The sequence below is a fragment of the Labeo rohita genome, chromosome 16, assembly GCF_022985175.1.
Source record: "Labeo rohita strain BAU-BD-2019 chromosome 16, IGBB_LRoh.1.0, whole genome shotgun sequence".
Taxonomy (NCBI): Eukaryota; Metazoa; Chordata; class Actinopteri; order Cypriniformes; family Cyprinidae; genus Labeo; species Labeo rohita.
The window spans coordinates 27,036,964-27,063,171 of record NC_066884.1 but is presented as its reverse complement, the minus strand read 5'-3'; the positions used below and the strand labels follow the sequence as shown (position 1 = coordinate 27,063,171).

General features: G+C 36.1%; 1 protein-coding gene and 1 long non-coding RNA gene across 3 annotated transcripts in view; one reads left to right on the top strand and one right to left on the bottom strand.

Moving 5' to 3' along the window:
- Positions 1-2,302, top strand: part of LOC127178748 (uncharacterized) — a 4,702-nt gene extending 2,400 nt beyond the window's left edge. The window contains exon 2 of the long non-coding RNA XR_007829431.1: positions 1,614-2,302. This is a non-coding gene — a long non-coding RNA (uncharacterized LOC127178748). The remainder of the gene's footprint in view (positions 1-1,613) is intronic.
- kcnj14 (potassium inwardly rectifying channel subfamily J member 14) lies at positions 1,744-25,268 on the bottom strand. Of its 2 annotated transcripts, none has more exons than XM_051131829.1 (6): positions 24,839-25,268; positions 15,370-15,434; positions 14,797-15,182; positions 12,481-14,693; positions 8,528-8,845; positions 1,744-5,389 (listed from the first exon to the last, which is right to left on the bottom strand). In XM_051131829.1, exons 4-6 carry the CDS (start codon positions 13,519-13,521, stop codon positions 5,117-5,119), a joined length of 1,632 nt encoding a protein of 543 aa, XP_050987786.1. In that variant the 5' UTR covers positions 13,522-14,693; positions 14,797-15,182; positions 15,370-15,434; positions 24,839-25,268; the 3' UTR covers positions 1,744-5,116. The 2 variants fall into 2 exon arrangements, with proteins under 2 accessions (XP_050987786.1, XP_050987785.1); XM_051131828.1 differs by having other exon boundaries at positions 14,814-15,182.
- Positions 25,269-26,208: the final 940 nt, after the last annotated feature.

The window sequence follows — 26,208 nt, the reverse complement described above, 5'->3', positions numbered from 1 at the left end:
CAGGTGAAATGTACATGTTCAAATGTTTGGGGCCGGTAATTAATAGTTTATTTAGCAAGGATGCATTAAATTGATAAAAAGTAACAGTAAAGACATTTACAGTGTTGCAAAATATTTATATTTGAAATAAATGCTGTTCTTTTGAACTCTATTATTCATCAAAGAATACTGAGAGAAAAACATCTGCCACAGTTACTACAAAAATACTGAGCAGCACAATTGATAATAAGAGATGTTACTAAATCAGCATATTAGAATGATTTCTAACAATTTAGCATTGCATATCAGAGCAATAAATAGCATTTTTCAATATATTCAAATAGAAAACAATTATTTTAAATTGTAATAATATTTCACAATATTACTGTATTTTTAATCAAATAAATGCAGCCTTGCTGACTAAAAAGATTTAGTTCAAAAACACTGTGTTCAAAAACATCCTACACTACTCCTAACCTTTGCATATTATTTTAATACATATTTTGCATAATATAATTATGCGTGCAGTTACCAATAACTGTAGCCAAGATTTCTTCTGCTTTTGCGCTGTTCATCATTAAAATGCATTAAAAAAAAACCGGTTTCCATCCAGTTGGACTTGCATTAGTTGCATAAGTAAAAAATACAAAATAATAATAATTTGTCAGTTAAGCAAAGAGACATTGATTCAGTGTCTAGTTTTTTTCTCATTTGAATTATGGTTAAACGTTTTAATGCGCTCATCTTTTTTAGCAAAAATCCTTGGATAAAAACTCCATTTAACACATTTTTCTCAAAAGAATATGCATAGAAAATGTGGAAAATGTCTACAGATTCCATCTGTGCCTGTAACATCAGCATAATACAACCTAAATTTCTCCATTACTCCCTACAACCTCAAAACAAACAGGCTCACTTTCAAAGGCACACCGCAGGCAAACTAATTACAAAAACACACAACCAAAAAAAAAACCTGTCCAGCAACATGCTTTAGGCCAGAATGTTTGTTGGTTAGTTAAGAATGAATGAGAAAGAAAAACAACAGATGCCCCAGTCATGACAACAATACTACAGAGTGTAATAAGTAATTTACCGTAGTTACTAAAATTAACATAGTTACTACTACACAGTTATGAAACACTGAAGGAAGGGAAAAAAAACATGAAAGTCTATAATCCAAACAGTGGCTTATTACAAATCCATGTGCTGTCCAATGAGTATATGTGTACACATATATATATATCCAAACATACAAATCTACAATTCACACTAATTCATTTTTGGTCTGTGCGATTGTGACAAATACGGTATGTTACATTATTACAAATGACTCTGAAAGTGCTTCACATAATCTTCTGTGTGTATCATGATACAAAAATGCATTAACTTGAATAAATAGAAAATAAAAAATACAGTACATAAGGGAAACAACTTGAAAATGCTGCAGATTTTCAGTAGTTTCATATTTTGCAGTGACTCTAGCAGGCATTCCGACATTCAATACAAGACACAACAGTTTTTGCAACAATATTTGTATTTGTTACATGTATATAATATTGTCATAAAAATGTATGTGTAATAAGTCTTTCCAATTTCTAAATGGTAAAATCGCTCATGCAGGTTGTGGCCCCTAGGGGCCACTGTTGTGTCTTCATCAGGTACACATGCTGGAGCCACTGCAGCTCGTGCTGAATCTAAAAGACCGCCAGGTTCAATCAGCCCACTGGATCGGTGTTGCAGCTCTCCTCATGTCAAAATGACCTTCTCTATCAATCCCTCTATATTCCCCCTCACTCTTTAATTTCCCCCCACAGTTCGATCCGTTTTTGGCCATTAAGTCTTTGACCCCCTTTCAGTGTGACTGACCCGAATCACCCATGTTAGTGCATTCCCCTGCACTCTGACTCAAACTTTACCTTCCTCCTTTCTGACTCCACCCAGAAGCTATTTCTCTAAAGCTTCTACTTTTTGGGGGGGAATTAACTAAAAATAAATGAAGCGTCAGTGAGTTCATTTAAATACGGGACAGCGCTAAACTAGTTAAGATTGTATCAGAGACGGGCCACTTGTGGTTGGTCTTGTAAAAATTTGCTCTGTATAAAAAGTGTATGGAGTGCCACAGTATGAGTCCTAAAACCCCAGAAACTGGTTAGCATTTTTGAACTTCTGGTTCCATCTAGAGGTCGACCGATATTGGATTTTACCAATACCGATAACAAGGTTGGACCACACTGGCCGATGCCGATTAATCAGTCGATAGTTTTTAAAATGGATACTAAACGGAAAATAAATAGTGCTTTACTATTTAAAAAAAAAAAAATAGCCTACTGAACCATACTTTGTAAATGAATAAAAATATTAATATTAATTATATATTGATCATTACAGTTAGTTCATTGTTCATTAATGTTAACAAAAGCAAAAATTTTTTTAAAAATATGTCAGTAAATGCTAAAATTAACACACTCTAACAAGGAACAATACTTCTATTCTACAGCTTTTATCAATCTTAATGTTACAAATCGACTCATTGTAAAGTGCTACCATTACATCAACAATCAAGCTAAAGATGGCCATCTTTAAATATCTACACAAAGGCCACAGCATTGCACACATATGGATAATGTGTACTTTCACAATTTAACTACTTGTATTCTAGAACATTTGTGGTTATCTAATCAAAATCTAAAAATATGATACACAACGGGCAAAAGTGCAGCGCCGCATCTAGATGAACTCACAGCTATCCGGTATCACACACACTGGACGCGTTCCGTTCAATTCAACCCGGAAAAAAATATCGGCATGGATTTTTGCAGATAACCGATAGTTCCGCCAATCAACTATCAGTGCCGATTAATCGTCAAAACCGATACATCGGTCAACCTCTAGTTCCATCATCCTTAAGTAAGCGGGGTTTTGGTCAAATACGTGTAATAACACAAGCTTGAGATATTTTCATGCTCTGTTATACAACAAACTGTAAAATACATTTTATAAGTAATACCTTTAATATATAACAAACACGATTAATGTAACAATTAATGTAATGTATTAATGTAACACACAAATGTTATTTTAACACACAAATGTTTTTGGTTTTTACCATAATTTGGATGAATATCCAACATTAAACTGTCTACATCATGAAGTTTTGATTGTGGTATCCCAAACATTTTTATAAGGTGCAACGTGATGTAAACAAACAACACTTCTGTTAATCTGTTAATCTGAATGATTGGAGTAGTGCTGTTTTCTCAAGAAAGTTTATCATTCTCACGTGTTTTAAGCCAATCTAGCACAAGACAGCACAAAAGAGATGCAGCACTTACACACTGACTCACGTGACTGATTGGTTCTGTGCACAGAGATGGTGTTTGAAACGCTTCAAACATGTAAATTATAACAGTTTGTGTGGAGCAGCATTTATGTAATAAGAGACGCTCTGAGACACAAAGTTTGCAAATAATTAAGCACATATATTAAACCTGCATATATTTATTTACTTGAATCATACCGTTTGTGAATTCACAATAGGATTATGCTTTATTATGATTTTAAATGAGTTTGATATATCATGCAGCCTTGGAAAATGGTCTAATAATATGTTTCATGGATTCTAATCCATGGAAACGCGCCACTTCCAATATTTTGCACGTGCAGTCAAAGATGTTTTTTTAAATGGTGTTGAATTGAATCGAGGAATTGTTACAGCCTACTCTGTCCCCTCACCTTATCAGCTCAAATGCATAAGCAATTGCACTTGTTTTAGGCTCAACAGTCCTTTCAAGTTTGTTTACCTCCGTTTAAAAAAAAGTGTGTTCAGAAACTAAAGAAATGCTTACATTGCTTCACTGTCTAACGGAGTAAACCAACCCCATGATGTCACATGCTGTAGTATCGCAAGATGGTGGTGCCCTTGCTCCAAAAGCTATAAAAAACATCCATTTACATTAATCGTGTTTGTTGTATGTATATTTTTATTAAAGTGGAAATCAGTTTACTAAATACTGTAAACTTCACTTTAAACGCCATCACGTCAAAAACTCATCTACTCACCAGTCTGATTTCACAGCTTCTAATCACGCTTTTGCAAACTATTCTAAATCAAACTTTCCAACTTGTAGATTTTAAATGAAAAATGAAAGAGCTGGAGGTACATTGTTCATTTATATGCTTATAAATGAATTTATATGCTTAGGCTTCGAAGTTCATATAGTTGTATTCAAACTTGTAAGAATCATACATTTTGTTAGTCACAGAGCTTATTTTCTGAAATAAAAATGGAAAAGTCCTATTGGCTTTTTGTCAAGGGAACCAGAATGATGCTAACTTCAAGGTTGGCCTACAAAAATGATGTCATCACTGCAACACTCCTTTGCTTGGACCAGCCTGAAATACAGTAGTCAACATTTGAAGTGGATCAAAAAAGTTCATCAGCTGTCCTAAGACAAGAATGAATATTGTTTTGGTTTTAGGACAACTTTGATGAAAGGTTTTGATCCACTTCAAATGATGTCTACTATATACAGTTCTTATTCATGTTTTTTAATGATATCATTCATTTTTGAATACATTCCTGATTTAAAATGTTATTGAAATGTGAGATTTCAGTGTTTCACTGCCCAATTTGATAGGAGCTATACTTGTATGACTGAAAATAACTGTTTCCAAGATGGCCGTCTGAATTGACTTGCTTTGAAAGATACTTTAATAGTTTCTGGTAAAACAGGATTACGGGGCGTTAGGGAGAAATACTGCACTGCGCAACCTTTTAGTAAATTCACCCCACTATCTTGCTCTTTCGATCTCTTCTCCCAGGCGGTGAGAGGCCCCGTTCCCTTTTCTATTCTCCATCTTTTGTGTATTCTGTCTTTTCTCAGCCCATCTTAAGCATGACCTATTGTCATTAATCAGTCCTACATTGTCCCTTTATGGTCCTCTTTGCCTTAGTCCCCTGTCCAAGTCTGTCTTTCCAGCCCTTTGTCCATTAGCTGGTTCTCTCTCTTTCTCCCTACCCCCGGTTTCAGCTCCTCCCTCCATCCTGACCCTTTCCCTTTCTTTCTCTATCTATCTCCCTTTCTTTCTTTCTTTGACCGCTGCTTTCCCCTGTGCCCTTTCATCCCAGCCGCATGGCTCAGTGTATGTGTGGGTGCTCACTGCAGGAGCCTTGTCGAGATGGTGGTGTGGGCCGAACGAAAGAGGGTGAGGGAGAGGGGGAAGAACAGGGGGATGGAGAGAATTGGTCAGGGCAGGAAGGGACAGAGGGGGAGAGCTGCAGTGCCACCTCGTTCTCGTAACAGAAGGAGGAACGGGAGCCCAGGATGTACTTTTTCTCGGTTAACTCTTTAGCGCTGCAGGTGGGCGTGTCCGGGACCTCGTAAGTCCTGTTGAAGTATGAGTAGTCCACCTAGAGGTGGGGAGGACACATGACAAGTACAGAGCATAACTAGATTTGCATTTTTAGAAGAAAAACCTTGCAAGTCAGGGTTTTAGTTCTATATATAAAAAATTAGGCAGGAGAATCAACACATACTGTATCTTTGTAGCATAACGTTTGTAAATTTTATGGGCCTGGCTTCCGGTCTCATCCACGTCCAGCTATTTTTAGCAGTATGAAACAGCTAATTTTGCTGCTTGATATTGTAAATTGGTGTGTCTTAACATTATTTTAATGTATTATCATAATTCTGAACACACTGGTTTGTAGTGCAATCAGTTTTACCATTTACTGCATGTTGTTATTCTTCTCGTTATTTCCCTATAGCAGCTAATGAACTGGAAGTCTCATCGATACGCTTGCTTCCGCATTGAAGCTTTCATGTCTTTCTTTCTTCAGTCGTAAAGAAAATATGTTTTTTGAGGAAAACATTTCAGGATTTCTCTCCATATAGTGGATTTATATGGTGCCCCCGAGTTTGAACTTCCAAAATGCAGTTTAAATGCAGCTTCAAAGGGCTCTAAATGATCCCAGCCAAGGAAGAAGGGTCTTATCTAGCGAAACGATCAGTTATTTTCATATTATTTCAAAAAATTAACAACATTTTTATCATCAAATGCCTATTTGTTTAACTCTGCGTGAACTCTGTGTATTCTGGTTCATGACAGTTAGGGTATGTCAAAAAACTCCCGTCTCATTTTCTCCTCCAACTTCAAAATCATCCTACATGCAGAAGTACTGACCCAGTGTTTACAAAGTGAAAATGCAAAGAAGGTCAAACGCTCTTTACAAATAAAGGTAAAACAGTGATGTAGGACAATTTGGATTTTCGATATACTGTCATGAACTGTATTGTAATTGTAAATTGTACAGTTTTTTAGAAAATAACAGATCGTTTCGCTAGATAAGACCCTTCTTTCTCGGCTGGGATCATTTAGAGCCCTTTGAAGCCGCATTTAAACTGCATTTTGGAAGTTCAAACTCAGGGGCACCATAGAAGTCCATTATATGGAGAGAAATCATAAAATGTTTTCCTTAAAAAAAATTCTTTACGACTTTACGACCCCCTTGTCATCCAAGGCATTAACATCTTGGATGACAAGGGGGGTGAGTACATTATCTGTACATTTTTGTTCTGGAAGTGAACTACTCCTTAAAGAAAGTAGACAAAACATACATTTTCTCATGAGATCAGGCTGACTTTATCATATTTTATGGATCAAGGTGGAAGAACACTGAATTTTGTAAAATGCCACTACATGTGTTGCATTTCTCTGAATTGCAATACAGCAAATTCTTCGTCCTGTCATTTGAATTCAGAATTGGCCTCTGGAATATGGCAAATTACATTCAAATTATGAACTGACAAATTATAAATTTAGCCTGATCGTATATATATTCACATATTCACATATTCACAGAAAAAAATTTGATTTTTTTTTTTTTTTCAGATTGCTTATTTTTCTATAAATCTGGCAACACTGTAAGAAATTTAACAGAAAACCAAAAAATTGAATGGACTGTGTTCAGGGATAGTTCAACCAAAAATGAAAATTCTGTCATTATTACTCATCCTTATGTTGTTTCAAACCCGTAAGACCTTCGTTTATCTCAAGTAAGATATTTTTGATGAAACCCGAGAGCTTTTTGGCCCTGCATAAACAGCAACGCAAATGACACATTCAAGGCCCAGAAAGTTAGTACATTGATAAAATAGGCCATGTGACATCAGTGGTTCAACCTTAATGTTATGAAGCTACAAGAATACTTTTTGTGCACAAATAAAACAAAAATAATAACTTTTCAATTCAACAATTTCTTCTCTTCCGTGTCAGTCTTCGACGCACAATCACAAGAGTACCACAACGCATGGGTCAGAAAGCTCTCCGAATTTTTTTCTGAAGATGAACGACACCATCTTTGCAACATAAAGTTGGCTATACATGGTTTCTGGTATCGATAGATCCTATTTATTCAGAATTAATCGATATTTAAAAGAGAATTGAGAATGCTGTTTAAAATTTTTCAGTTTAAATTTCAGTTCAGTTCCAATTAATTAAAACTGAGGAAAAATATGATAGCAATGTGAATTGAATGATATAGAAAAATGTTTTAAAAAAACATACTTTCTCATGAGATTGGGCTGACTTTATAATATTTTATGGACCAAGGTGGAAGAACACTGAATTTTATAAAATGCAAACGTATTGAATTTCTCTGAAATGTAATACAGCTTATTATTCGTTCTGAAATTTGAATTCAAAATCCTGTGAAAAATGGCCAATTACATTCAAATTATGAACTGACAAATTTAGAATTTTGAATGAGATTTTTTCCTTATTTTCCTATAAATCTGGCAACACTGTAAGAAAACTAGACCAATCACAACTGAGTGTTTGAACAGAATCACAGTATCACAATTGCTGTTGGTTAGAATTTAAATGGCAATAATTCTATTAGTCAACCAATTTTAAAATTTACATTTGCTATAAAATGTATAAAACTTAACAGAAAATCAACAAATGGAATAGATTGTGTTAAAGGGATAGTTCACCAAAACATGAAAATTCTGTCATTAATTACTCACCCTTATGCCATTTCAAACCCGTAAGGACATCATTAAAATCTGTCTGTGGTTCAATATTAATTTTATGAAGCTACAATAATACTTTTTGTGTGCAAATAAAACAAAAATAATGACTTTATTTTAAAATTTCTTCTCTTTGGTGTCAGTCTTTGACGAGCATTTGTGAGAGTACCACAACACATGGGTATCAGCAAAAAACATCTTAATTTGTGTTCTGAAGCTGAACAAAGTTCTTACAGATTTGGAATGCCATGAGTAATTAATGACAGAATTTTCATTATTGGGTGAGCTATCCCTTTAAGTTAAATGGAGCTGAATTATTTACATATGTGTACTACTTGTTTTTTAAAACAAATTCTAACCAGAATGTTTAAGGAATATCAATACAGTGCTGTCTTAACACAGTAAGGAGTCCCATCTGCTACTTTTACATTTACAACCAGTGCATTTCGGCTCAATAATATTATTCCTTTCAACTCCATCACTTTCCACCTTCCATTTCTTTATTCTCTCTGTCTCACCTGGTAGCAATTCTTCCTTTCAAAGAGCACAGGCTCAAAGCGGTGACCCCAGAGGATCTCAGAGGCCAGGTATGAAGAGCGACATTGGGTTGTCATGGCAGTGGCCTCCACCATGCCCTCCAAAATCACCACCACTTCCAACTCTTTGTCTCCCTCTAGTGTATGCTTGTCCACCTCAAAGAAAGGGCTCTCCTCATCAATTTCGTGCACAATTGTCACTGGTGACACCAAGAAGATGCGATCTGTTCCTGTGTCAAAGCCCACGTTGAGGTCTGCATTGTCCAATGGCAGGAACTCGCCCTCAGGGGTCACCCGTGGCTGCAGGAAAGGTCAAAAACATTGCTTTAGTCATTTTTATAGTGTGACAGAAATATAATTTCATATTTATTAATTGTAAACCATTTTGTTTGGACTAAAATACACAATTTTTATCAATGAAAATATTTTAGACAACGATAATGTGCAAATTGTAATACAATGAACTTTACCCAAATTTTTCACCATTTTCAAAAAAGTTTACAAAAGTTAGTTTCATTTTCATTTTGGACAAAAATCTTTGTACATATTTAACACCTGGTGGGGACAATATTATTAAAGAAGATATTAAAAGAAAATACAGATTGTAATTACATTATATTGTTTTCCATATCTGCAAAATCACAGAAAATAACAATGTTTTTATGATTATATGTTTGTGAATACTGTTTACAGTTATCTATTTTATTCCAGTCAGCTTAGGCAATTTCATACTGTATGAAATATAAGAATTCATTGTCTGATCGCAATGTTAAAACATCTGACCATCTGACCTCAATACATCAGAACTTGTTAGAAACACCACATTACTGCACGTAGATATGAACACAATAAAAGACAAACATAAACAGCATCCTCACAGACATACACAAACCTACACAATGTCACACATTTGGATCTACATGTTTGAGACATTAAGATTTCATTTACTGATAAACAAAAGCATACTGACACAATAATTTAATCAGGCTGTTAAATTAAACAGTACACACACACATATATACAGGGCAGATAAGCAAGACATTGGTTTGCTCTGGTAAAATTAATCTCCTCTGCAAATCTTATAAACCTCCGGTATAAGGTTGAACAAAACAAGCCGTCATTAACCACACCAACTGTCCAGATGTCAATCTCTCTTTCATTCGCTCTCTGCCTCATCTCACCATGTATTCTACCTTCAAGCATAGTGTTTCTTTCTCGCATACACTACCCTTCAAAGGTTTGGAGTGGCAAGATTTTATAATGTATTGAAAGAAGTGTTCACCATGACTGCATTTATTTGATCAAAATACAGTAAAAACAATAATATTGTAAAATATTGTTACAATTTATAGGATAGTTTAATACAGAATTTAAATTTTGTCATTAATTACTCACCCACATATCGTTCCAAACCTGTAAAACCTTTGTTCATCTTCAGAACACAAATTAAGATATTAAAAAATTTAAGATGAAATCTGAGAGGCTTCTGACCCTGCATAGACAACAACAAAACTACCACATTCAAGGCCCAGCAAGAATACTTTTTGTGCACAAAGAAAACAAAAATAACAACTTTACTCAACAATTTCTTCTCTTCCGTGTCAGTCAGAAATTGCTGAGCAAAGTTTTCTTCATGCACAAAAAGTATTCTCATAGCTTCCTAATATTACAGTTGAACCACAGATGTCATATGGACTATTTTAATGATGTCCTTACTAACTTTCTGAACCTTGAACGTGGTAGTTGCGTTGCTGTCTGTGCAGGGTCAGAAGACTCTGAGGCTACGTTTACACTCGTCCGTTTAAAACTTATAACTTTTGCAACAGTTATGCCTGTTGTTTACACTACTCTGGCATTTTGGATCCTTGAAAACAAACTTCTGAAAACACTGCAGACCCCTGCTTAGTTTGAAAACTCTGGGGTTACGTGTCAGCGAAAACGGAATCCACTTCGTTTTATACATATTTTGGACTATGGTGGGCGCCGTTATTTAGATGATGTGAAATGGTTGCATTTGGGAGCTACTGGCGCTACCTGTTCCTTTTTTTACCGCAACACAAATTGGAAAATAACATACTGATACAATGACCACAGCTACTGGTGGCAATGGATATAAGCATAGGCTTAAACCAAATGCCATTCCATCAATTTTTTCCCACAACATATTGAGTGAAATCTGTGCTGAGAAGCACTTTCAGTGGCCGTGGCGTCATGACAAGTGTTGGCATGTTTACATCATGCCAGGATGACATCTAGCGTTTGTTGTTTTTGCCATTTACTGTATAAGTTCTTTCAGTCGCTGTGGTCTACTAAAAGCCTCAAAGGCATCAGGGCTAAAGTGGAGAGAACAAAGATTAGGGTCTTTAGGAAGTTTTATTCGTCCACAGGCATCTTCCTATTCTTATTGTTAGAAAAGCAGACTTACATTGCTTTTCTTGTTAGCCTTCAACTGAAAGTTACAACTAAAAGCCACACAATGTGGATTTTGTAAAATAACGTAAATCCTTCATGGGTTATCTACTACATATTTCAGTAAGAGACATCATTTATGTTAGAAATCCATACAAGTCTTAATACCTGGAGTAGGGCTGGGCAATAAATCGCTAATGATAATTATCACGCTATATAAATTTCCTCGGTAAATGATAAGAAGAGTTTGATAAATGTTCGATATAATGTTTATCGGTACAAAAAAGCGCTAGTCAAAGCACGCCACTCGGACTGTTTATCCGCTCGGATCAAAGTTCAAACGGTGGCTTACTTACTAGAGCAGATGCTTTCACGCACTGATGAGTCTCGGTCACTAAACAGTGCCAGTTTGAAGCACTTGAATTCAGTGAAGAGCCCAAATGACTTGGTTTATAGCCAGATGAAACAGCGCTGACAAACAGGAGAAACACTGCGCAACCATACAGTCAGAAGATTTTTTAATCTCCAAATTGCCATCATTTACCATAGATTTACTGTAGTAACACTAACTGCACAGTGGTATTGTGTCAGAAATGTGGGTATTTGTGTCAAATGTTATTACATTATTAATGTAGACATGTATTAAATGTATTGAAGGAGGAGTAATGGAATATAATGACAGTATTTTTTGTGATTAAGCTATAGCATTTATGCATTTATACTAAATGTATTTAGACTACTGTTTTCTATACAAATAGCTAGGAACCATATTACATTTTTACCATGGTATTGAGGTGCTATATTTGTGGTTTTAACTATGTATGCTACTAGAAGAGCAATGGTTAATTTAAAACAAACAAACAAACAAAAAACCTCAAACATTTAGAATAACTAAAAATTAGGTTTCTACCATTTTTACAGATATTACTGATTTTAATAATGAACATAAATCTACATCCATACTATCAAATGTGTATTTCTAAAAGACAAAAAATGGTATATTATTATTCTCAATCATGGTATCAGGTAGCACAAACCTGTTTCTTGATTTGAAACAATATTACTCATTAAAACAAGCAGAACTAAGAAATTATTTTTCTTCTGTTAAGAATTTTATTTTAAGGAAAAATTACTGTAAAGAGTGTGAAGAATTCAAAAAACATTAAGTGTTAGTCATGTTCTGACCATAAAGAATACTTTAAAGCCACATTTAACCATCTGTTTTTTACAATTTTCACATTGTAGCAAACATCTGCCTTTAAAATTTGAAAGAAATCAAAATGTAACATTTATCGTGATAATTATCAATATCGACTAATATGAAAAAAAAATTATCATGATAATTTTTTGGCAATATTGCCAAATTACACATATACCCATTACACATTTTGCCCCACAAAAAATGCTCATCATAGAGCAGATGTTTTGGTATAAGCCACTGTATGCCACTGTATGTGTGCATTTTTATTCTTCTTAAATTAATAGACAGAACAAGACACACAACACAAACCCACCATCTCACTGACCTTCAGTAGCTGTGCTCGTACATGGGCCTCCACCAGGTGGCTCCTGCGCAGGTTTCCCACTCGCCACATCATGCAGAGTTTCCCGTCCCTCATGGCCACCACGGCCACATCCGAGAACACCAGTGTCTCATTGCGCTTCTTGGGCTTGGCGATCTTAGCCATTACCGCCCCAATGATGAAAGCGTCGATGATGCAGCCCACAATGCACTGCAACACGACAGCCAGCACCGCCAGGGGGCAGGCCTCGGTAACGCTCCGGAAGCCGTATCCTATAGACGTCTGCGTCTCCAGAGAGAAGAGGAACGCCGCCATGAAACTGTTCACCTGCTGAAAGCAGCGTTCCTCCGTCTCTGCCACCGTCTCCACCCGGCTGGACTCCTCTACGGGTTCCAGAGGAGCCACAGAGGAGGAAACAGACGAAGGAGAAGAGGAAGATGATGCCGGGGCTGCCAGATCCCCGTGTGCGGCGGCGATGAGCCAGAACGTGAACCCAAAGAGAAGCCAGGAGAGCAAGAAGGAGAGAGTAAACACCACGAGCATCCAGCGCCAGCGGATGTCCACGCAGGTGGTGAAGAGGTCGGTGAGGTAGCGCTGGCCCCTCTCGCTCATGTTGACGAAGGTGACGTTGCAGCGCCCGTCCTTGCCTACAAAGCGCCGTCGGGGCCGGCGGGACTGGCCGCGGCGTTCGTGGGGCGCCGAGGGCGAGAGGGAAGACAAGGACTTTCTCTTACTCCTCTCTGCCCCAGACTCCCCCCTGAGCATCGAGCCACGCCCTCCTCCTCCTCCCCTCCTCCCTCCCCCTTCTTCATCATCATCATCATCATCATCATCCACATCATCATCATCCTCATCCCTCTCTCCGCTCCTTCCTCCATTGCTATGGTGAAGAGTGAGCACTTTGCCATTGCAGTTGGGCGACGGAAGTGTGCCTGACTGGGAGGAAGTGACATCATCACTCTGCGCCAGCCTCATGACTTCCTCCTCGTCCAGAGGGGTGTCCACAACCGCACTGAAGCGCCGCTTCACTCGAGCAGCCCCCATTATTGACTGACTATAAAATGTCTGGGAAAAATGAAGCGTTCAGTAGATAAAAACGATGGATGCAGCGATATATATATCCAAAATATGAGTTGTAGATTGTATTCCACAGCAAGGATTATGGCCTGAAAGAGTCCGTATTGTCATTCAAATCCCGGCAGCCAATCACTGCCCAGAGACGGAACACAATCGCATTAGAAATCATCTCAACGAGTCTCCACTTGAGCACTCCATCCACTGTATGTAACTGTCAGCTATAAATAAACCAGTTTTCCTGGACGATTTTACTGAACGCAAAGTTCTGAAGTTGTTAGATGCAGTAAATAAAGAAAAAATCCAGTTTCAATGCAGTTTCTCAGATTTAGCAATAGTTTTGCTAAGGTTAGGTGGTGGGCAGAGACCAGACAGAGGAAAACGGTGCTGCTTTAGGTCTATGCGTAACATATAGCAACTTCAAAGAAAGTGAGCTACTAAAAGGCACAAACAAACAAAGGCGAAGCTTAGGCAGAGCAGAAGGATGAAGGAAAGTCGACCTTATATAACATGAAGGAAAAACATAAACAAGCCTCAGGCTTTAGAACATATAAAGGGAAACTGTAAAGAACTGTTTAACATGCATTAAATTCTCTATGAAATGAATGAAAATAACAGCATGCATATACAGACCAATCTTTCCCTTTGGGACCTCTTCAGCTTTCCTTATTTAAATGGTGAGATGTTTAAAGACACAAGAGAGACATGCAATTAATATGAAAACTGGTCAACATATGCTCCTAATACTTCATATACGATGTTGAGCAAATGTAATTCTGGAACACAGAACAAGTCCATTTCTCAATCATATTAGATATCAAAATTCAGAAGTGACATTCTGTCATAGTCGTGTTTCCATCTCCAGTCTGGTTTTAACAAGTTCTCCAGTCGCACAGCAAGAGCCCAGTTTTTTAAAAGAAAAGGACATTTTGCTCAAAAAAAAAAAAACCTTTGAAGATCTGTAACTGAATTATTACACAAAGCACACGGATTATAATAGTAAGAGGTTTAGAGTGAGATGAATTATGACCTGTTGATTCACTTTGATTTCTTTAAAAGCTTAAAAAAGCTAGGTGATGCTTTGAGATCTTCCTCAGAGTCCAAATCCAGTTTGGTCCTCAACAAAACACATGCAATTGTCCCTGAAAATGAACAATAGGTCAGATGAGTGTAAGATGAAGCACCGATCTTTAATGTCATAGATGTAAAAAAAAAAAAAAAGATTGGGGAACCAAATGTTCAGACCTGATAAGTGGTGTTACCTTTTCATAAACCTCCTTCGAGGAACCTGTAGTTCGAGGCTTAATGAACGTGATAGAAAAGAGAATCTTTAAAAAAGATGTCTAGTCATGGAAAAACCCACTTGCACAGGAACATATCCAAGGATGAAACGAGAAAATATAACACTCAAAAGAGAATCAAGAAATGAGAACATGGAAAAAGAACATTTCTAAAGTGAGAGGTGACATAAGGTTTCGTCTTCAAATATCTGCTGCCCTCGCACTGACATTCGTGGTAGAATATATCCACAGCAAATACAACTCAAGAATAGTTTGTCAGGCCCCTGTCACGTTCCTTATCCTTTGAATCTGCGGTTTTTGTGTCGAGGGCATCACAGTCTCTGTTAACTCCTAGAGAGAAAACATGATATGAAAGTTAATGACATTTAAAGATAAGATGAAACTAATATCTAAAAACTAATTTCTCTCTGTGACATGAAAGCTACATTGGAAATATTCTGATTATGAAAAAATGTCATAATTCCACTCCAACTTTTTTTATTTTATAGATTCATAAATTTAAAGAATGTATCATTACCAATCCTGGACGTTAATGAAGTGCGTAGATCATCCTGTGTCTTCTTTCTTTGAATTGGAAATTTGCTGAAAAAGATTAAATATTAAAAGATTAGTGTCTTCCTAAAACAAAAGTCCTCAGTTCCTCAAATGTAAAAAATTTCAAAATAAATGAAAAATGCAAAAAAAAAAAAAAAAAAAAAGGAGTCATTCTGTGGTTGCAAACCATAGATGAGTAATTACAAATTTCGGTAATAAAAATGTAAAAATGATACATGTTGTATTTAAGGATTTTCTCCATACAATGGACTTCAATGGGACCCAACAGGTTGAAGGTCCAAACTGCAGTTTTAACACAGCTTCAAAGGGCTTTACATGATCCCAGCTGTGGAATAAGGGTCTTATCTAGCGAAACGATCATTTTCTAAAAAAAAAAAAATACAGTACTGTGCAAAAGTCTTAGGCCACTAGTATTTTCATTAGCTAAAAAATGATTTAAAGTCAGTTAAAGTAGGTCTTTTGCTGTAGTGTGTCAGTAGAAAATATCAGTTTACATTTGTAAACATTCATTTTGCCATTAATTATAATAATCCAGTGAGATTTTTGTATGGAGCACAGGCTGTTGTCAGACTCCTTGTGCAAACAGAGATTTGATCTCTCCATCATTCAATCCAGTCTGTCTTAAGAAACAGAAAAAACGGAGACAGACTAAATCCAAAAGAACTGTGGCAACATCTCCAAGATGCTTTAAGAGACCTATACCTACAAAGCTACAGTACTGTTAAAATTTTTAGGCAGTTAGGCACATAAAATGAGGATGCTGTCAAAAACAATGTCATAAATAGATTTTCTTTATCAATGAACTTCTATTAACTAAAATAAATCAGCATTTGATGTGACCATCCTTTGCATTTAAAGTAGCTTTTGCCCTATGTGCACTTGTGCAGAGTTTTTCAGGTAGATTTGCAGGTAGGTTATTTGAAACATCTTGGAGATGTTGAAACAGTTCTTCTGGATTTACTCTGTTTCAGTTTGTTCTGTTTCTTCATGTCATTCCAGGAAGACTGGATGATGATGAGATCAGATCAGTGTGGAGCACTGGCTGTTGTCAGACAAAAATCTCACTAGATTATTACAATTAATGGCAAACAGAATGTTTGGAAATGTAAACTGATGTTTCCTACTGACACACTACAGCAAAAGATAGAAATAACTTACTTTAAAACATTTTTTAGCTGGTGAAAATACTAGTGGCCTAAGACTTTTGCACAGTACTGTATATATATATATATATATATATATATATATACAATTTATTTACTTTTTAACCACAAATGCTCATCTTGCACTAGCTCGATCTCGCGTATTACATAATCACACATGCATGATGTAGGTGGAAGTACCGTAAAATGTAAAGTGTTACAATACTTTCTATCATGATTATAATTGTTTACTTAAGCATTCTGACATCAACTATTATATATATATATATTTTCAGTTCCATTCTGTGCCACTAGTACCATAAATTACAAACTTCACCTTTAACACAGAATCAAAACGCTTAAAGTGTCCTTTGAAAGGCAAGAAACTCTCTTTTTTAATATTTTTAAAAAACCACCTTGGCCTTGGTTTTGAATAAGTTAAATACACGTACCACAAGTTATTTTTTTAAGCAAAAAATGTTTTGCTAACAGTGCTTTCTGTGCTATGTGTGGTTCTCTATAGGATTTGGAGAGTGTTTGTGCAACTCACATCTTATTTCACCACCAGTCTTTGACCTCTGACTCTAACCTCTACACACTATACTGTAACCTAGGGCTGTGTGTGTGTGTGTGTGTGAATATTCTGTTTCAGATCTCATTAGAGCACTAAACCTATTGATTAACACATACACCAACGCTGCTGAAAATATACCATTGACAGAGAGCCATTCAGTATTTATGTTCTCTAATAAGATCATCTGCAGAGCTTATCTCAGAAAAAACTTACTTGCAACAGATATTATTTTTATTATCACTTGGATTTGTGCTCAAATAATGACAGTGCATGTTATGAGTGACAATGATGTGTAACGATCCTAAAAAAAAAGGTAACCTTTAGATTTTTCCGCCGTTAGTTTCCGCCATTAAATAAAAAATGTAAAAATGTATTTGCAACTTTTTAAATCACACAATTCTGACTTTTTTTTCTTGCATTTGCGTGTTTAAATCTTGCAAAATCTTTTTTTCCTCAGAATTGTGAGATATAAACTCGTAGTTGCAAGTTTTGAAGTCAGTATTGTGAGACAAACTCACAATTCTTTTTTTCTTATAATTGCAGGATATAAACTCGTAATTCCTAGAAATAAAGTCAGAACTACAAGATATAAACAATTCTGAGAAATACAGCTGTAATTCTGCAATATAAAGTTGCAATTCTATGAAATAAAGTTGCAATTCTGAGAAATAAACTAGCAATTCTAATATAAATAAAACTAAAGTTAGAATTGCAAGATAAGGTCACAATTCTGAGAAATAAACTCACAATTCTGAGAAATAAACTTGTAGTTCTGAGAAATAAAGTCACAATTCTGAGAAATAAAGTCAGAATTGCACGATATAAAGTCACAATTCTGAGAAATAAATAGAATTGCAAGATAAACTCATAATTCTGAGAAATAAACTCACAATTCTAAAAAAAATAAACTTGCAATTATAAGAAATAAAGTGACCATTCTGAGAAATGAAGTCAAAATTGCAAGATATAAACTTACGTTTCTGAGAAATAAACTTGCAGTTCTGAGAAATAAAGTCACAATTCTAAGAAATAAAGTCAGAATTGCAAGATATAAACTCTCAATTCTGACTTTATAACACGCAATTGTGAGTATTAGGTCAAAATTGTGAGATATAAACTCGCAGTTTTGAGAAAATATCAGTCTTTTTTTCGCCTCAAAACTGGACTTTATAACTTGCAATCGTGAGTTTATATCTCAGAAAAATAAAAAAAAAAAAAATAGTCAGAATTGTGAGCTTGTATCACGCAATTTTGATTTTAAAAAGTCAGAATTGTGAGATAAAAAGTCACCTTTTTTTATTCAATATAATACACTCTATCATACTATAATAAAAAAAAAACTTTTTTAAATACTTTGTAATATAATTATGTGTGAAGGTATTTTTTGACCTTTGAATTTAAATGAACTGCAAATAAAATCCTAAAATGATGTAAAATTTAAATTTAAACATGGAAATATAAAAAAAAGTGTAAGTAAAAATAAAAGAATGAATAAGGCATATTTTGGAATTTGCAAATTCAAAACAAATTCGGTATTCGGTTTTTTTTGAGCATTATCAGCAATTTCAGTGAACTTCATGTATAATACTAGTCAGATTCTCTTACTTGCTCTCTCCGTATCTTTCTGTTCCTCATGTTGGAGGTGTCTGGTGAAATCTCCCATGCTGCTCATGAGAGCTGAGTGCTACTCAAACACCCCTGATCCTCTCCAGCATGTGCAGCATTCAGAGGTGTGAGATACGGGCCCAAGGTCAGCGTGATATGGGGACATTCTAGAATAATTGCCGGCAGAGAGCCAGAGCGCCACTGCGCCAGTGTCAGGCTTACGTCGGGGCGCAATTAAAAGGAAACTATCGAAATCTATGCAAATCAACTCAAAGGTTACACAACTATCAACTTCTGACTATATAACAAGGTTAATAGCTTAACATGCCATATCTGACTCAAGAATATTTTATAACATTAAGTTGGATGAGAAAAGGAAAACACTGACCAGTTTTTATAGGATATTCCAGTACTGTATAAATATCATTGTTTTCAACAGCACAAGTTTATTCTCCCTTATCTCTCTTGACACTCAGATTGCATTTGTCACTCTATCCATCCTGGATTCTCTCTCTCTTTGTCTTTCTATCCCTCTCCCAGATTACATGTCCATGTTCAAGTGTTATGAAGGAAGATTAAGTCCCTGTGAAAATCATTTCAATAACATTCCGTACAGTCCATAACCTTTTGATCCCTTCTCTCTAACATACTCTCTGTTTCACCTTTTCACAAATCTGCTGGGGATAATCATATCCAGAAACTCTAGATGTATGCTATTATTATCACATGGCTGATGTCATGCAGATTTCGGTACTGTATGTGAAAGTCATTTTACTTTAGCAAAAACTGACAATGCAGAGTCATATTCTATATACTTCATGCTGTTACAGCCACTTCACAGATGAGAATTACATGAAGTGTTAGTCATGTTCTGATCATAAACAATATTTTAAAGCCGCCATTTAACAACTTTCACACTGTAGCAAAAAAACTTGAAAGAAATAAAAATGTGACATTTATCGTGATAATTATCAGTTAATTTTTTGGTCATATCGCCCAGCCCTACTTGAAAGTGTCAGTTGCATTGCTGTCTATGCAGGGTCAGAAAGATCTCGGATTTCATCAAAAATATCTTAATTTGTGTTCTGAAGATGAACAAAGGTCTTGGAGGTTTGGAACGACATGAGGGTGAGTAATTAATGACAGAATATTAATTTTTGGGTGAACTATCCCTTTAACCATTTATAGCTGCCTTTAAAATGCACTTGCAGCAAACACAAGACTCATACTGAGAGCCATAACAATGTTAAAGTGGCTAAATTTAATGTGCACAGAATCAACGACTAAAAACTACACTGACTAGAAACATTCTGGAAATGCTAATTAAGTGAATAAAACATTATCAGCAAATAATGAATTCTTTTAAAATGATAATGCTGATGTAACAACCTCAGTAGTATTGGTACATGGTGGAAATGCATGTGATGCCACCTGCAGCAGAACACATGCAGTAATACAACAGCCCACATACTGCACAACCAATCCATATTGTCATCGATTCCTCTATGCCACAAAATGGGGCCACAAAATGTCCATGCATTCACATGGCCAGGCTGTGTCTCTCTCTGTTTCGCTCTCTGGCTCATTCTCAATATCTCTGAACAGCTCTCTCGCTCACTTTCATTCTCTGATTTTCTGTCTGCTTCTATCTCTCTCAGTCTAGGTATGCCAGAAGCGTGCGATGAGATTATATGATCCAGTATGCACGCTGAAGCCTGGCTGAAAACTAACTCACATTAATCGGAGTGCAGTAATGAGAAAGTATTAACTAGAGATAACATCAGCACTCACTGCATCTCTGCACAATAGGCTTCAGTACAATCTCCTAATCATTAGACTAAATCTGTTAAACATATGATGACTGTTTTTCTGGCTTCAATACAAGATCAGTCAAAAGCATTTGTGGTATGTTGATTACCACAAAAAATGTTCAACACATTTAAAACAATGTTGGTGCTTAAAATGGACATGAATGAGGCCAAATCATAAGTGTTACAATACTGACTGTTTCAATAGTAGACCCACTAGTAATTATGAATGTGTCAGGGAAAAACAGCAAGGAGACTGCATTAATGCTTTAATAATTTATTGATAAACTACCACTTCCTTTGTTTTCAGCTTAAGAGAGTAGTGATGCACCTGTATGCATGTTTCATATGGATTACATAATCTGTTGTCTATTTGAATTGGTTCATTTAAAAGTAGACATTTCATTCTCTTATAGATACATTTTTCATGTCTGTAAGGAGAGTATAGAAGGAGCTTCTAAGTTTCACGCTCAAGTTCCCAGAGCCCGAGATGGCAGAAAGCGCATCCTGTTTGCTTTCATTTTTTACAAAAGCGCAATGTTTTGTTGATATGCTGAATGGACATAAATAAACATACAGTGTTTACAGATTCGAAAAATGTATTACTTTTATCTGTATGAACAGATGACGCAGTATTTTAAGAGCAAGTAAGCATCCTGGCACCTCCATCTGTCGTGCAGTGAGTGCGCTACTATTCAGCTTCCACACTCCTCATTATTTTTATGACATGAATGGTTGCACTCCAAAAGCTACTGGCGCTACCTGTTGCTGTTTTTTACCGTAGAATACACAACTCAGAAAAAATTGCTGATAGAATGACTACAGCCACTGAAAGAGCTTGCAGGTGGCGATGGATTTAAGGGTAGGCTTAAACTAAATGTCGTACCATTGATTTTTCCCCACAAGGAGTCTAAACGCTCCCAGATATAGAGTGAAATTTGCACTGAAAAAACTCTGTGGCTGTGGCGTCATGACAAGCATTGGCAAGTTTACATCCTGCCAGGATGGCATCTAGTGTTTCTCGTCTCTGCCGTTTGCAAGTTCTTTTAGTAGCTGTGGTCTGCTAAAAGCCTCAAAGGCGTCAGGGCTAAAGTGGAGAGAACAAAGATGCTAGGATGTTTTATTCATCCACAGGCATCTTCCTGGTCTTTTCTCTTCTTTCTTCGAAAATCTCCAATCGTATTTTCTCCCTCAACTTCAAAAATCATTTCAAAATCATCCTACATCACTGCAGAAGTACCGACCCAGTCTTTGCAAAGAGAACATGCAAAGAAGATCAAACATCCTTAACAAAAAAGGTAAAACAGCAATGTAGGACGATTTTGAAGTTGAGGGAGAACATGAGATGGGAGTTTTTCGACACACCCTAACTGTCATGAACCGGAACAAAAACAGTCCAGGCAGAGTAAGACAAGACGAGCGTTTGACATTAAAAAGTATATAAATTGTATTATTTTTTTGAAAATAACGGATCATTTTGCTAGGTAAGACCCTTCTTCCTTGGCTGGGATCATTTACAACTGCATTTGGGAGATTATTTGAAGCCGCATTTAAACTGCATTTTGGAAGTTCAAAATTTGGGCACCATACCAGTCCATTATATGAAGAAAAATCCTGAAATGTTTCCCTCAAAAAACATAATTTCTTTACAGCTGAAGAAAGAAAGACATGAACATCTTGGATGACAAGGGGGTGAGTACATTATCTGTCAATTTTTGTTCTGGAAGTGGACTTTAACACCAGCGTTTCCCTTTAGGTCAGCTGAGCTGAATTCTTCCATTAAGAAAACATTTTTAAACACATAATCATTTTTATGTGTGCCTTTCTCCAGAGTGTGACATATGGCATATAACTCATCCTGCCAAACTCTCTCCTGCACATTATATTGCTTTCGTCCTCATTCACTTCTCTGTCTCCCTGGTTTCCACACTGTGGTCTGTTGCTGCTGAGACAGCACCACTTCAACCCCAGGAGCTTATAAAGTGTTGTGTTACCTTAGATATACGTGGGAGTGCTGTATTTGTTTAAAACTGCCTGTTGCTGCAGTAGAATTGATGAGCCAGCACTGAAAGAGCTTACAGTACTTCTATGTCTTTCTATGGGACACTACATTGACCTAATGGGTTATGAATACAATGAGGAACTGCTTCTGAACTAGTGGCATGACATCACAGCTACTTGTAACTCATGACAACAGCCTTATCATTGAACGAACGGTGTGTATGAGTATGTTTATCACACATTCATTATGATAAGAGCATAAGAGCAGGCTTGTGCATGTTTAGTTGGTGAGGGAATTACATTGTACTTGGAACAACAGGTTGACATGAAAAGAAACACAGGCTGACAAAGATGGCTCAAATAGCACCCATGAGCACCACTCTGAATCATCAGTCCTAAGAGGCCACAGATATTCTGATATTTAGACCAACAGCACGACTGCAATATTCTTTGATGCAACATTTCAATAAACAAGCAAGTTATTTTGTCTATTTACAAAAATAGTTGCAATACAGTTCACATCTACAAGCAATGGTGCTTTATTCCTAAATTAATCTGTGTTATTGAACAAATTAGTTGAATTAATGATTCAATGACTCATGGTCAATCAATGGTGATAAAGACAATCACATGTCGCCACCTACTGTGGAAAATAATGTTTCACGAAATCCCCACTAAAGACTGACAGGACTGTCTAGACGTAGTAAAATTCCAGAACCGTTGTAGCCTATAGCCTATAGATTTCCGATAAATGCTGATTATTTGAAACGAATGACATGCACTGTGCACACATCTTACATGTGTGTACACTGTAATGGAAATATCTCTTTTCCATTGTTCATCATCTCAGCCATCTCTCACTCAATTTTCTCCACCTCCTACAGCTCTGCCTCTCGCATTCTTGAAGATTAATTGTTGGATTGAAATAATGCATAAATCTTCTCATCTCATTGTTATGTCTCCTTTTCAGCATTTCTCATCTCATCCTCTCCACACACAAAAAGAAATTAAAAAATGTAGTTTGTCAGACACATCATATCAAAGACTTCCTTTCACCTGATATATCAAAAGTCAAATTAATACGTAAGTACAGACTTCAGAATAATAATGGATAGATTAAATGCTATCGCTTTCAGATTCTCTCTATCACATGGAGGGGGAGGATGGGAGATAAAGAACTAATCCTTTAGTCTGAAACAGTTTAGTTTCAAATGTTCATTTTCCCATCTCAAGCAGAAATTCTTGTAATGAAAGTCCTATGAAATCATTTCTAAAGAAGCCAACCTTTTCACCTTCCCGTCAAGTTTAAATAAAGAAAGCACTGATTCAAAGAACTAATGACCTTGAGGTTAATCTCACTCAACTACAAACTAATAATACAGTAAACAGCACCAGATGAAGGAGACAGAAATGAAACGAAATCCTCTTTGCAGTAGCACTAAAGGAGGACGGTTATATTGATCTTAAAACAAAAACGCCAAATTTAGTGTGCAATTGTCTCTGGTTTACCAAAAAGTTCATGCATTAGTTTATAAATGTACCACTGAAATGCATGGAAATGCCCTTTTATGTAAAACTATTAGACTATTCATTTAATTTTAATAGCTAACTTTACATTTCAAATATAAGTATGTAGGCTATGGAATACATAGAATAAAAATGAGGTACTATTAAATCTATAAGCCTTGAGGAACCAGTTTGTACTTTTTAATAATGACATTAACAAACATTACAGTACAGAACTAATGCTTAATAGATTATTAAACAATTACAATGTCATGAACGTTAGATATTTTATATTCATTTCTGAATACAGTCTGATCTTAATTTATCTATTCATAATAGTGTATTTATAAAATCGCATGCAGGTAAATATTTTCTACAATATTGTTTTAATTACCTAAAGATCAGTGAAAGTTATCAACGTTTTCCTGATATTAAAGAGGCCTGATTGAAATAACCTTCACCTTGACCTGGTCACAGGTCAGCATAGCTACAGACGTGTTTTAACTAGTTTTATTACTCCTTTATTTTAATGTTCTAACAAAGACCACAAAAGCACAATTAACCTACATTTGGAGCAAACCCACTGTGAAACGTTTTGTTGTGTCGTGTTTTATTTACCCATTACCAGACAAATAGGATTTACTTTGGCATCGTAATAAGCTACATCACTCACAACCATAATAATATGTACACGCGGAAAATTATTATTAGTATTTTTAATAGCAGGCCTATATGAAAAGCACCGACATTACTGGAAGTCAAATCTTAAGTTTGAAAAACAAAAACGACACTCACCGGCTCTAGCACAAATGTCATCACATTATAGTCCAAATGAGCGTGATGTCTTTTCAGTCTCTATTTTATTTTATATAAAACTGTTCTAACTTCAGTTCATATTAAAGAAAAAGCGGCTCCTGATTGAGGACGCGTCGCATTTAAAAAGCTTTGCGGCGCGTGAAAGTGTTGCGTGGGCGCTCTCCGCGCGCTCTGCTCCACGCGCGCTCACCAGCAAGCACGAAAAACTTCAGTGGGAGCTGCATCCTCTCCCTCTCTGCATCTTTTCAGCCTAACTCTTCCTCTTTACGTAGCCCTTGTTTCATGCCATTGCCCCTCAAATTTACAGTAACAGAAATCTGAATGTTTTGGTGAGGTAATGTTGCACTGTTACGTCATATTAACAGCAAATGTTTGGCTCGCAGCATCAAAGTAAGTATAATAGGCTTATAAACCGACTAGGTCTACTCTATGACAGACACAAAATGTGTATGTCAAAAAATATGATTACATTAAAAAAAATACCCTTTATCTCGCATGAGTCAAAAAAAAAAAAAGACTGAGATTGATCAATGGAAAATGCTCTCCAGGCACGGGAAACAGAAAGCAAAGTCTGATAGAGAGACAGACAGGCTGACGTGACTGAAGAGAACTGATTGGCTATCCACTGTTCAGTAATTTGATTTATGACTAATTACATATTTGGTTAGGCTAAATCATAGGTCATAAATATAGAATGATTGGATAATGTTTTACAACCACAAATTACCAAATATGTTGAGGTTTTGGATTAGTTTATACAAATATATTAAAATAGATTTACATAATTAAACTGATGATTGAAATAACACTAAAAGTCATTTACCTTATTTATTTAATGTTAGATGAGGTGCACATGAACCACTAGAGGGCACAATGTTTCCATTTTTTCAAACAGAACAAGTTTTTCTGAATAGTGAATAGGAAGTGGGAATTGTGTTTTCATTCGGAGAGGTTGGCCACTTGCTGAACCAGGAGAAATTTTGACAGCTAACATGGTTCACTGTGAAAAAGGGGCTTGTTATATAAGTAAAAAAAAAGAAACTCACCTGGACATGGTTGTACTGTGACTGGCGTAAAGGGAGGAATGAATGTGCCTCTAAATGTAAAAGAATGTGTGGTTTTACAATAAAATGGATCTGTTTTAGGTTTTACGAGGTGAGAGTGGCGTTAACAGCCGCGTTCATTCGCAGTTCTAACGTCCCATTTACAATATATCCATGTATTATTGTTTTGTACAGCCTTATAAACTTTAGTTCATTTGGAGTTGTATGTGAGAAATGCAGATTCCCTCCTGCACCACACTCTGTTTTTAGCATATTTCCACATTTCGTCACTATAATTAGTTTGAC

Bases quoted from the DNA above. Each gene is read 5' to 3' on its own strand.
- kcnj14 (XM_051131829.1), bottom strand. From the start codon at position 13,521: ATGGGGGCTGCTCGAGTGAAGCGGCGCTTCAGTGCGGTTGTGGACACC. The intron at 8,846-12,480 runs GTCAGTGAGATG...CCTTTCCTGCAG, and splicing joins TACGAGCACAGCTACTGAAG to CCACGGGTGACCCCTGAGGG. The intron at 5,390-8,527 runs GTGAGACAGAGA...CCCCACCTCTAG, and splicing joins AAAGGAAGAATTGCTACCAG to GTGGACTACTCATACTTCAA.